General features: G+C 31.4%; 1 protein-coding gene across 12 annotated transcripts in view; it reads left to right on the forward strand.

Moving 5' to 3' along the window:
- Positions 1-13,759, forward strand: part of LOC127735151 (rho guanine nucleotide exchange factor 28-like) — a 169,248-nt gene that overhangs the window by 67,583 nt on the left and 87,906 nt on the right. For all 12 annotated transcript variants that reach the window (XM_052245235.1, XM_052245240.1, XM_052245244.1 and 9 more), the window contains one exon: positions 12,823-12,919. In XM_052245235.1, coding sequence (XP_052101195.1) covers positions 12,823-12,919 — 97 coding nt within the window. The remainder of the gene's footprint in view (positions 1-12,822; positions 12,920-13,759) is intronic.

Consider the following 13,759-nt stretch of genomic DNA (forward strand, 5'->3'; position numbering starts at 1 on the left):
AAACTAAAACCTGTGTTTAGTAAGATTGTAAGTAGAACATATATAGACTGGATTCAATAATATTCGTGAGATCCAAGTTTTCTTGGATTTCAGTGGTTAAGGTAAACCATGTTTTTAAATTTTCAATGAAGTACAAATTTTCGAATACGTGGGCAAAACCATGAAATCAAATATCCTGTGAAAAAACATTTTTCCCTATTTCCATGAAAACTGGTATCCATGAAAATGCAAGAATCTGCGGTACTAACCGGTTACTTAAATATGTGGATAGTGACTGGTAACTGGAACTGTTATCTTATTCCATTTGGCATATAATTTATGTGGATTCTGTGGCCAAGTGGTCTAAGTAGTCCACCTACTGTATCACTAGCCTGTCAACACTGAAGTTGTGAGTTCGAACCTTGCACCTTGCAGGTGTGCCGACTCCAATCATAATTGACTAGGATTGTCAGTTTGCCTGTTGAAGGTCATAGTTCTCTCCAGGCACTCAGGCTTCCTCCATCAAATAAAACTGACCACCAAGAAACAGCCAATATTGCTGAAAGTGATGATAAACATCAAACAATCAATCAATCATATAATTTACAGTAGCATTACTATAACTCTTTTAAGTGGAAACATTTCCTGAAAATATGTTTTAAATGGGAATATCTACAATGGGTGTAAATAAAACTGCTTCCCACAAAGACTTTTTTTCTAGCTAAACATATCTTTTAATATAAAAGGCTCAACTACTAAAGAATCACAGTAATTTCGCATACTTTCAGTGTGAACTGAACTGATTTCATTATTTATCAATTTATGTAAGATAATTTGTCTGATGTAAATAAATTGATCCAGGTTGATGAGGTTTAAATTCCGTTTTGAATTTTAAATTGTTGAAAACTTGAGCAAAATTGAATTTTCAGCCTTTAAATTATTGAAAATAGATTGTCGACCCACACTTCTTCATTAATGAAATGAAAAATATAGGGGAAATTGCTATTTTACAAAGCTGTTGCTTCTTTTAATTATTGTAGAGGTTTTTTTCCACAAGAACGCCTAAACCTCGTCTCTATTTCCTTACATCTGGTCAGTTCAATTTAACTTCCCTGTATTTTGAATTTCATAGAAAGTCTCCATCACAAATTATTTCAGGAGAAATAGAATAAAGCTTTTCCACCCCCATTTTTTTCCAACAAGAGATTACTTGAAATCTAGTATTAATTATTTTTTAATCTTTAGGAAAATTACATCAGATAGATCGGTATATGGAACTTCATTTACCCAGCTTAATTAAAGATTTCTTTGATACATGAAGATTCTAGATTTAAAACAAAAATCATTATAGTTTAATGAGTTGAAAACATATCAACAAGGATATGACATTTAAATTTTTATCCAAATTAAGTAAAGTTAACAGGAAACACATCAAGGAGAATTTCCTTGATACATGTTATTAAGTAAAATTGAAGGAAGAAAGTAAACTTGTAGGAACTGAATAATATTTAGTTAAGATGTAAATCTGAGGCTTTCATCCAAATGATAAGACCATGCCAGAAAGAACAGGAAATCGGCTTCAGAAGAAAATCATCATCATTACTCAGATCTGTATAGGCACAGTATGTTCAAACTGTTTGTACTGTTTTAAGTGAAAAAAATTGAATATAGTAAAAACAAAGGTCATGCTTTTCTAATACTCAGGTTATGACATCTTTACACTAAATTGGTTGGATGTATACTGATTGATATTAACATGGTTTATTTATTAGTTTAAATTGGCTTTGAACTAGATTTCAGTAATTACAATAGTATGGATAGTTGTCTCATTGGCAATCATACCACATTTCTGTCTTTTATTTTGAAAGTTTGCTGTCAGGACAATTGTGTGTTGCAATTATTAGATTACACATGCCAGTATTGAAATTACTATAGTCCATTCAAAAGATTTTTGAATTTTTCAGCACCACTTTTGGTTGTTTTCCTCATCCCTTGAATTTCTAAGCAATAGCCTTGATTTATCAGATCAATGTTAAAAGTATGAAATTCAAGTTAATATTAATTTTGGGCAGCGTTATTTTAGAAAAGTTAGATTAAAACTACCTAACATCCCATAGTGAAAAGTGAAAGATGTAGCTCTTTCTGTATTTTACCATTGAGAGATATGTTCATACCTATTGTATATTTTTAAACTAATTTTATCCTTCAAAATACTGGTATCAAATAAGATTAATATAAAATCTTTTTAAAATTTGGTATAGTTATCAACTACAAAACATAAGCTCTAGAGAGCTTTTAATGGAATACAATGCAAATATGTACAACAACTTAAAATACACAATCCTGCAAGCAAACAAAAAATAGATAAAGCATACATAAATATATATTGAAAGTTTGCTGTCGGGACAATTGCAACAATTAGACTACAGATAGTAATGAAATCACTATATTTCTCCATTCATAAGATTTTTGAAATTTCCAGCACCACTATTGGTTGTTTTTCTCACCCCTTGAATTTTTTAGCAATACCATCATACTGAATCTGAAAATTAATACTTTGACCTTTAGAAAAAAAACGGAGGAGGCACTAATCGACATTATTGAGAACAGATTTATTTTTTGTTTGCTTGTGGAATTGTCTTTGTACATGTATTATGGTTTTATATTGCTTCCTGGTGTGTTACTAATGCTGAAGAGAGCAATGCTCATATTATCTTGATGATTTAAACACAGGGAATGTCCATTTAGGGTCAACATTCAGTAAAATACTGCAATGTCTTTGTCTATATTGTACTCTATGGCTATATGAAAAACAATACCATAATGCAATAAAACCAAAAAAAAGACCAAGGTTGTCTTGTTATAGTATATTCACATTGTGTGTGGGAGGGAGATCATTGGTTTGATCCTTGGCAAAGTCATTCTTAAGACTTTGAAATTAGTATTTTCTACTTCTCCATATTAGCAAGTGGCATATTTATTACGAGTTAGGGCAAAGACTGGTTGGCTCATAGATCTCATAGACAGAATATGATGTTAAGAATGTTGAACATGTCTTTTTGTACACTGTTAAATGTGAGCTGGTATCTTTAATATCTAACACATTGTGTAGGTCTAGTAATAAGCAGGGTATATGTATTTGACATTAACAATCGGTCATGTCCTGAATATGCATGTAATATTTGCGGCTGGAAATGTAAATTATGATAAATGTATTGACTGATGTATGGCCTTGGTGGCTGAGTGGTCTTAAGTTCAACTACTTTATCACTAGCCAGTCATCACTGAGTAGGATTGTCGATTTTCTGCCGAATGTTATGGTTTTCTCCAGCGATTCCTCCACCAATATAAACTGACTGCCATGACATAGCCAATAGTTCTGAATGTGGCATTTATCACCAAAAAATCAATCAATCAATGTTTTGACTATACTTCAATATTATACAAACATGTATGACCTAGATTGCATGCTCCATGTACTTTATTGGTATAAAATGTAGGTTTACATCAGATGAAACCAGATCAAAGTGTTTTCTTCAATGTAGGTTGATATTTCAAAAATGATTTTTCATAGAAATAATTGTACTTTTATGCCATGAAAAAGTGACATTAGAATCATGTGTAGGCCTTTGTGTTTATGGTTGTTTCCATTTTGAGGCAGAGTGGGCATTAATAGACGAATCTTGTTTCTAATTTGAATCTTGTAAGGAAGGAAGTCTGTGATTGAGGTCAAAGACAGAATGGTACCTAGGTAGTGAAGTTCATTTGGTGACATTTTATTTAAATCTATAGAAGAAACTTTCTGCAGTATTAATCATGAAAAATTATCTGTAGTTCAAAATAAAACCAATTATTTGATAGTTAAAACCAATACATTTTTGAAACAAGCGTCATCACGTCTATTTTGAAACCTGCATTTCCAAGACAATGTCAATTTTGTTTAGATTTACAGCTTTGGTGGTCTGTGGTAGACATAATTATTGCATGATAAAACCAGATATTATTGTTAATTTTTAAACAAAGCAATTATGACATTTCTTCAAATCATGAATACACAGTTGGCATCCAGAATTATGAAGCAGAAAACGTCAAAAATCACATTGCTTGTCTTAGCATACTCCCAATTAGATGAATAAAAAAATACAGGTGTTAATCTCTTTGGTGTATACTAATGCATTTTTCAGAATAATTGGCTTAAATGACTTAATAATCCAGCAATTGTGGTGCCAGTGAAAATGTGACGTTTACAGAAAGACTTGGTTTTGTACATATATCTAGATCTCTTTTTGTACAATGTTTGGAATTTTTTACTAAGTTTTTGAATGTTGTACATGTATTTGTAAGGAGGTTTGATAATCACAAGAAGACATTTATCTGAAAGCATAAGACTAAAGGAAGAGACACACACAGATGAAATGCTCTGTATGTGTATTGAGTTCATGTGTTGAATTCCCATGCACAATACAAAGCATGCTCATTTCAATGAACTAATACCTTATTAAAAAAGCTGAAAATATATAATTTTGCTTTACTGTATAAAATCATTGTATAGAATGATCATGAAGTGAAAAAGGCTTTTCTGTAAATTACTTATCAAGTAAAGTAAACTTACATCTGACGATAATATAGAATTAGGGTAATGGAAGAAACCTAATTTCATTATGGTGTCTGTGACTTGTTTCATAAGGTCTGCTATTTGGCACCAGAGCTGTTTTAGCCATCCCTTCCCTCATAATCTTTCATTTATACAAAGCAACTTTGTGTTATGGTAAGATTAAGAAAACTTTGGTATCGATTGTAATTATGATAGAGTAATTGAAACTCTGAAACCAATTTCTTCTCTATTTGTTATATCTGTTTACTCAACTAACAGTTGAATTCATTTTTTGTTGTTTCAATTTAGATTTGAATAATATAGAGCACAAATTATAGATGTTCTTTAGTTTGGTTAAGATTGAGATGAAATCCCTACTATGAAATTTTGTTAGGTTCCTGTGAATTATAAATTAAGGTAGTAATCATTGTGTAAGTAAGTTATTTTTCCAGCAGTTTTGAAAAATAGATAAAAAAAAACTTTTCCAGATGTGAATTCGGTTCATGAGCCAAAAGTTTTCTAAAATTACTCCTTCAGACCCTCCACCATTGATAACCCCTCAGAATAAAGAACACCTGTTGTTCTATCAATTATAGGAGAATTAGATGTAATTAGTGTCCATACTTATTAATTAGAGAGGGTAATAACACAGGGTATTACTGTCAATGTCAGGGACTTCACGCCAATGATAGATGGAACTAATTACCAATAAAGAAATTTATCACTGCTGTATCAACCTTGAGTTTCTTCTTTTCAATACTGTCGATTCTCCATATATTGAATCAAATGATCCAAGTTTGGCAGGTGACTTTTTTATGCAATCTCTGATCCTATTTGATTGTGTCATGAAATTATTTTTTTTCATCAAAATGCATGGTTCTTATTTTGAAAGAAATTGATTACTGCAGTATCAACCTTGAGTTGTTTCTTTTGTTGTTGATTCTGTATATATTGAATCAAATTATTGAATTTTAGCAGGTAATTAGTATATGCAATCTCTGGTCCTATTTGATTTGCTCATGAAACTTATTTTTTCATCAGAAACCATGAGCCTGGTTTTTCTTCTTTTTTTTTTCTGGAAAGTTCCGAAAATGCATTACTTTACAAACATATAAATACAAGAAGATATGGTATGAGTGCCAGTGAAATAACTATCCGAGAGACCAAAGGAACAGGATGTTGACTATTTTTTCTAATAAAGTTTGCTGAAAAGTCTCTCATTTGGGGTTACTACTTATATATGTTATATCACCTCCACATCCACTATCAAGATTTATTAGATATGTATTTATAATACCTAAATAAATAAAAAGTGTCTGATTAAAATTCTTATCAAAAGTTTGGCTTTAATAAAAGCCGATACATTTTTCCTTTCACATTGTACAAGATATTGCAGAAGAGTAAAAGCAAATTTAATTTCAATTGATTAGTTGCTGTGCATTTGATTATTGTAACAGTATGTCATTTGTATTCTAATCAATCCTTTGTGAAGTTTTAAGTTGGTGCTAATAGTTTCTAACATCGCCATATATCATAATTTCTGCAATTTTCCGTAATGATCCCGAAATTTCTGTAAATTTTCACACTGCTGTCTGATTACGGTATAAGGACATTGACACAATATCGATAGGACCACAAGGACATCGGACTTAAAGGTCAGGCTGTAAACACTCCAGATTTACTCAGATACACAATTCAATCTTTCAATGTTTGTCACAGTTAACTTCATTTACGACAGAGTTCTATTTACCAAGTCGTTGTCTGGAAGACCAATATTGAAGATGCTTCCTCGTCAGACTGTTTCTGTAATGGACAGATAGAGGTATTACTTATGATTGTTGAAACAAGATTGATTAACTTTTTACTATCCAAAATGGATCTTTGTATTTGTTCAAGTTTGTGATCTTTTGGGTCATTGATCCTATCCTTGATTATTTTTTGGGGGGCAATTCATTTATCATATTGAATACTGTTGTTGAAAATCAAAGGCAACCAAAAAATATAATGATAAAGATAAGCATGATTCTAAGGCCCTGCCAAATTTATTTTTAGTGTTTCTTTTTGCATCGATTTTAAGCTGCTGAAGATTTTAATGAAGAATTATTACAGACAAAACAAATAAATTCTGCACTTGATTTTGACATTTGAAAAGAGATGAAATTAAGAGCTTGCAGCCCACTCTAACCATTAAGTTCAGATTTTAGTACTGCTGAATTACCCATTTACATTTCAGATAAAAATCTGGCATCATATTTGCTAATATTTTTTAATAAAAATTCTGCTCTTTTATTTTATTTCCCTAAAATTGAAAGGTCTTGGATTTTAATTGCTTTGACATTCCTGTAATTTTTTTCTTAGTTCTTTTGCAGCTTGTCTATTGGTTATTAAAAAAGAGGACATAGATTTTTATACGACTGCAAAAAAAATTTGCGGTCGTATATTGGTTTTTTTTTGGGGGGGGGGGGGGGGGGGGGCAATTTTTTTCCTCAAAAGAAAAAAATTCGGGGTCATTTGCTAATTCTTTGTATATAGTCTGAAAACAGATTTACTAAGTATTGCGCAACAGCACAGTGTATTGCACAACAGCAAGAAATCTTCAATTGAATATAAATTCAAACCATACAACCAATTTCAAGTTCTTAAGACTACATTTATTCTCTGTCAGAAACCTATAATGTGTCAAATATTTAATTACAATCCAAAATCAGACCTGTATCAAGCTTGAATATTGTGTCCATTTATGCCCCAACTGTTCAGAGTTGGACCTCTGCGGTCGTATCCAGCTGGGCACGGCGAAGCAGTTTATTAACCAGGTTTTCTGAAGTGAAAGTCTTGTTATTAGAATGGGGAAGTTTGTCGGCCAGGTGGGTGGTTGTCTGCCAACAGTTTCCATGTAATAACTTATGAACCATTTAACCAACGCTTTTCAAATTTTGATATGTTGTTACAAATTAAAAAACTGATTTCAAGTTCAATATTGATGATTCTCACTTTTACCATTCAGAAGTCCTTGACAGATGGGAAAATGGTACTTTATGTTGTTTTCTGTGCAATAACTTATGAACTGTTAAACCAATCCTTTCAAATTTTAATATGTTGTTACTGGTGACAAAATGGAGGTCAAGTTTAATATTGAAGATTTGCCCTTTTGCAGTTCATGAGTTATGGGTCTTGTTAGATTGGAAAATAGGCACAAAACTTGGCAGGTCAAACAAGCTTGAAAGTGCCTTCAAAATACAAAAAACTTGGTTTGCTGTCAATTTGACAGCTCATTTCTTATATAAAAAATGCATCATGTAGGAAGTGTGCCATGTTCTAAGCTTTCAAGTTCCCATGCAACTACTTTCTAGAGAAATCTGTAGAGATATGTTGCAAGGCCAAATTTAAGCCTCTACCCAAAATATCTTCTTTTTCAACCCTGGGTATTACTTCAGACATCTTGTTTTATGTAGCCGTCTTCCTTTCAAATGCCGATCAGATGATTTTATGACAATTTACTTAAAGTCAACATTTTTACACACATAACAACATAATATAAGGTGGGAAAAAAAATGAAAAACCACTTATGAATATGGAATATAAAGTCATAAGACAAGATTACAAATAACAACAGGAAATAAAAAAACAACTTGAAGTATTATTGTGGATTCATTTACTTTCATGGGTACCAATTTTCGTGGATTGAGGAAAACGCGCCTTATCATGGATATTTGATTTTGTGGTTTTGCCAAGGTCAGCATACAAGCCTATAGAAAATTTGTCATTCATTAATCCTTTAAATTCTTGGTTCACCTGTACCCACAAGACTCATGACAATAATGAATCCTCAGTAGTAGAGAAATATAAAACTTTACAAGAGTATCAAGTTAAAAGAGAAACCACAGTCAATTCATAAACTAATGCAAATCTTTGGCAACAGTCAGTAATTTGAGTAATTAGTAGTAATATGATTTCTGTAAATGTTTACATTGGTAGAAAGTTACTAGCAAAAAAAATTATCAATTTATTTTAATGTTCATTCTGTCCCATTGTTTGCTATTAAAACAATAATATTAATAAAGAAATTATTTGTGAATGTAGTTTATCTGTATTCCCTGGCATAGAATCCAGTATGACTAGTACCAATTCAGATGCATATTTTTTTTTTTCGTCTGCCATAATATAAATTATACAATTAAGCATGCATCTTCCTGAGATACAGGGAAAACTTTTTCTAGTGATCGTATTTATGACGGTACAGTAAGATACCCACTTTGAAAAACTCCAGACTACAAAAAGAGAAACAAACGTTTTTAATGAATCATTGTTTTGATTTTCACGATTTTCATGATTTTCACATTATGGAAATTATATAGATGTAAAAATTGATATAAAAAATTATCTCTAGAAAGACAAATATGTAATATTAATAATAGAATTGACCTGGAAATTATTTGTTAAATGAAATGAATGAATACTGTGGTTTCCACAGAAATAACTTCAGAGATCAATACGCCTCCATAACTACACAATTTAATCCTGGTCAAAGTCTCCTTAGGAGTTGAACTAATTGGAAGATAAGTTGTTCATGCAGGGGACACTTCCAGAAAATACCAAAGTTCATTCTATTCTACTGCTCACGATAGCCTCTAAATGTAGGAAATTTGATTTATCTTAGTGAAGAAGTGTTCCAAACAAGGTAATGGGATTTTCTGCTTTATAAATAATTTGATTTTTGTTTTAGTTAAGAAAACTGATCTGTTTGTTGGATGAGAAAAGTGATTTGTTTTTTTAAATGATTTGTATTGTTCCTTTCTATTAAGATTTTTTTTTTTTTTTTTTAATCCTGCAGCCAGTTTTAGCCAAGACTATAATCAAGGTGATGCATGTAGCTGCAAATTGGACTGTTCAAAAGTCTAGCTAGATTCAATATTTGTTTTTATAGCAGTGTAAAATCTCTTTAATGAAAAATTAGATACATTTACAATTTAAAATCATCTTCTATTTAATAAATGTTTTCCAATTAAAATGGGGCAAATATTATGACAGGAACAAAATTTTCTTTACATGTGAAAAAAGACAAAATACACATTCACAGTATTGAAAGTAATTAAAAAAAAAATCATTTTTTTTTATAAATGAATTAAAGGATATGTGGAGTAATTACCTCATTGAGACAAAACAACATTTTTTTTTCGACACATATATTTGACATAAATATGGGACATATAGTTCATCAAAAACAACTTTACTTTCAGTGGCACATATGACAAGTTAGCAATGCCATTTAACTTTTCTGCTAATTAATAAAGTAAACCCAAGAATTAAAATCTAGTCTGTACTGTATGCAAACAATCACAGTTTCTTTTTTCTTAAATTTGCTGAGAAGTATTTAATGATTTATGATTTGCTTCCTTAATTGTTACACCTAAAACTTTATAATTATTGTTATGCAAGCAACAAATGGGGGATTTAGGGAGTTACTCTCTCCTCCCATTGAAAAAAAAGGTATATATTAGATCAAAACAACTAAAATGTCAAAAAAAGTAATCATTTCCCATGTTCAGCGACTGGTGTTTAAAACTTGATTCCAAAGCTGGAACTTGATATTTTTACCTACATTAATTCCAATGGTCCTATTATTTTAAAGATTAATCATGCCTTTCACAGAGGATCCTTTAATCCACCCATTCAGATTGCAATTGCATGGTAAGAGCCTTAAGTTCCAGTAAAGGGGTTTTAGTGACATTGTTTCTCTGTTCACTCACCTGAACATTGGAAACGAGATGAAACTTTGAAATTGACACTATTGACTTTTCTAGCATAACAGAATATGATGTAATAATCACTGAAAAAAATATTACCAGAAATTATATTGACTTCATTGCTGAAAATATCTCATGATGATAATGTTTTCTTTAAGTTAATTGATCATGTTATGAGAGAAGAAGAGCTAACCATAAAAATCCTCTTTTTGTTAAAATGTCAAAAGTTAGTTCTTCTTGTTAATAAGGTTAAATCCCTTTATGAAGATCTTTCCTGCCAGGTTTACTTTAATGAATTTTGATGATGAATTTCCTCCTTTAGAAACTAATGCCAATTTGATTGTTATAAAAGACAACTTCAAGGAACCTCGCTGAGTGGATGTTGAAGAATCTCTGTTAGAGTATTTTATTTTAATATTTTATGGATATTTTGTTTGATATTTCAATGTTTTATATAATCACCAAAAAAAATTGTGATTATGGTCTGAGTCTGTCACCATTGTCATAAACACTTTCTTCATCATTATGGTTAGATAACTATAATTCTTACGTACTACCTTATGGGGCTTTACATGTTTTTATTGCAGTTTTCCTTGTCGCAAAAGCTTACTGTGGATTCATTTATTTTCATAGATACCAATTTTTGTGGATTGAGGAAAACTTGCATTTTCCTGGATATTTGATTTCATGGTTTTGCCAAAGTCTGCATATAAGCCTACAGAAAATTTTTCATGTGTTGAACATTTAAATTTGTGGTTCACATGTACCCACATAATCCACGAAAATTGGTATCCCTCAAAAAATAACGAATCCACAGTATATTGATAATTTTTATCTGATTTTGATGTCAGTTTCCCTTCTTCATTATATTCATCCCCTCAGTGTATCCTGGGGTATAATTATTAGTGCCGGTTTCTTCTAGCCATGTCTTATATGTAAATCTGTAGAACTGTAGAACCTACCTATTGCATTTATTATTATTTTGTTCTTTTCCTGATTATGCACGAAATATTTGCCACTGAACATTAAGCAAACATTACAATCAATACATCATTATATTTCTTTCACTTTAAGAGATATGATGTATGAGTCCTAAGATATAAGAAGACTGAACAATGTGCATAAAGTCATGATTTGTACTCTTTATCACATTTTTCAGTCAGTATGATTTTTATGCACTTATGATTTCTGATGTTATATGCGTCCAAAGAGGCCAGGTACAGCTCACACTATGAAAATTCACTATATAGTACATTGTATACATTATTACTGAACAATCAGATCTGTCATACCAAGGACACAATGATTATAGAAACTCAGCACACAATAAGTTATATAACAGAAGTCTGTAAACTAATAAAACACATGCCAAACTGACAAAATGACACGTAAACACAAAAAGATGGTGCCTTAAAGTTTTGATAGATTATTGTAAATGTTGTACTGTCTTTGCATGTACATAGTCCTTAAAAGGCAAAACTGGACATGTACTGTACTGTTTCCATGTGTGAATAAAAGGAGAAGTAGTATAAATCAATGAGAAAACAACCCACCAACAAAAGTTCCTCAAAATCAGACACCAACATGGTCACTGTCATACAAATATTAGTAAGACATCAACCCAACAACAAAAGTTTACAAAAAATAATTACCTACAGTGTCACAATAAATACAAATATTAGTGAGACAAAACCTAACAACAAGAAACCAAAGGTTATCACCTACTTGGCCTCAACAGAAGGGTGGTCTAGGTTCTAGTTGTTCATCTACAATAATCAATAACCAGTCAACACTAAGGTTGTCAGTTTGAACCCGGATTGTTGAAAGGTCATTCAACTCCAATCTTAAATGACTAGGATTGCCAGTTTTTCTGCTGAAGGTCATGGTTCTCTCTAAATACACATAACAATGAGACAAGTGACAACCCAACAAGAGTTTAACAAATGTAATCACCAACATGTCATCACACACACTTTTAAATTGTCTAAACCTGATAAGACAGGTTCCAATTTCCCAAGAGTATAGACAAGTTGTGAATGAATTCAGCAGAGCCATGTTCTTTTGGCACCCATTGCTGTTAGAATATACTAAATATCCATATTTATCACAAAATATAGAACATAGAATATTAACACAATAATTCATACATTAGAAGTTAGTTATATGGATGATATGAATCTCTGAAGAAGGAATGAATATATGTAGATCCGTACATTTGCATTTTCATGCAGGCCGGTAATTAAATCAAAAATATGTTTTCTTCAAGTTCAGTTCACTGGTGTCCATGAGACAGCCTCTTGGGATGGATGTCTTGAAGGACATATGATAGGTTATTCAGCACCACATCTTATTCATATATCGTTCCTCTATGTGTGCTTGGTTTCATAAGCAATTTGGTTTGTGATGGGTGATGGATTTTGTTGTAGTGTCCAATATATTTGATACTTCCTAAGTTTCATGTATAATATATGAATATGTAATTGAATATTAATTTGTATTTTTCAGGATGTAAGGAAAGATAAATTATCACGGAACAGTAGTTCATGTCCGTCTTTACAAAATCCTGATTCTGAAGTTGCTCCTGCCATAAATGTGAATGAAGGTAAAAAGAATCAAGGTTAAGTAAAAAAAAAAAAAAAACACCTCATTAAAAATGAAACCATACAACAAAATAGTCACCAGTTTTGTTGCAACTGGCCAGACCAAATTGACTAGGTAGAGCTGTTTAGACAATTGTTTGGTATTGACGTAGATATTCATCAGGTGGAAAAGCTTGAGTTTTACTTAGATTTTCTGCCCTTATTCTACCTAAAAAATTTACTTTCAACACCTGATATTTTGATAGAAATTGGCCACTTGCAAAAAAGTTGGTTAACACATGTGTGTTCTCAATTGTAATAAGTTATTGTTGGTACCATACAAGGCATTATATACATAATTGTAGCCTCTGGGGGTTCAGATGAAAACCCTCCTCCCTTGAAAAAAAAAAAACAAAAAACGAAAAACTATTAATGACTCAGTTGAGATTTAGATTGGGAGTGTGATTTAGTTAGAATGTGATGACCCCAAATAACTCTGTTCAGGGACATCCTGGCTACAGAACTGATATAACTTGTTTATCTACAAACTGTTACGAATATGTATCCCGGGTAAACATTATTTTTGGCCATCTTTGAAATTAATAAAGAATCCTGAAAATTAGTGACCACTTATGATGGAAGTTTCCTGCTTAAGGATGTGCCATAATCTCTTGATCATACATTTCAAATGCAAATTGTGTATTATTGATAACAAATGTAATCAAATTTGAAACCTAACTGTATTAAAAAAAACAGAAGGCATTGTTTGCTTTTTTGTTGAAAACTATTATAGCTAGATAGAACTGTAAATGTAATAAATGACCAGCAATATCAGATCAACAAATAAGTCAACATAACCACAA

Source organism: Mytilus californianus, unplaced genomic scaffold (genome assembly GCF_021869535.1).
Source record: "Mytilus californianus isolate M0D057914Y unplaced genomic scaffold, xbMytCali1.0.p SCAF_3, whole genome shotgun sequence".
NCBI classification, from domain to species: domain Eukaryota; kingdom Metazoa; phylum Mollusca; class Bivalvia; order Mytilida; family Mytilidae; genus Mytilus; species Mytilus californianus.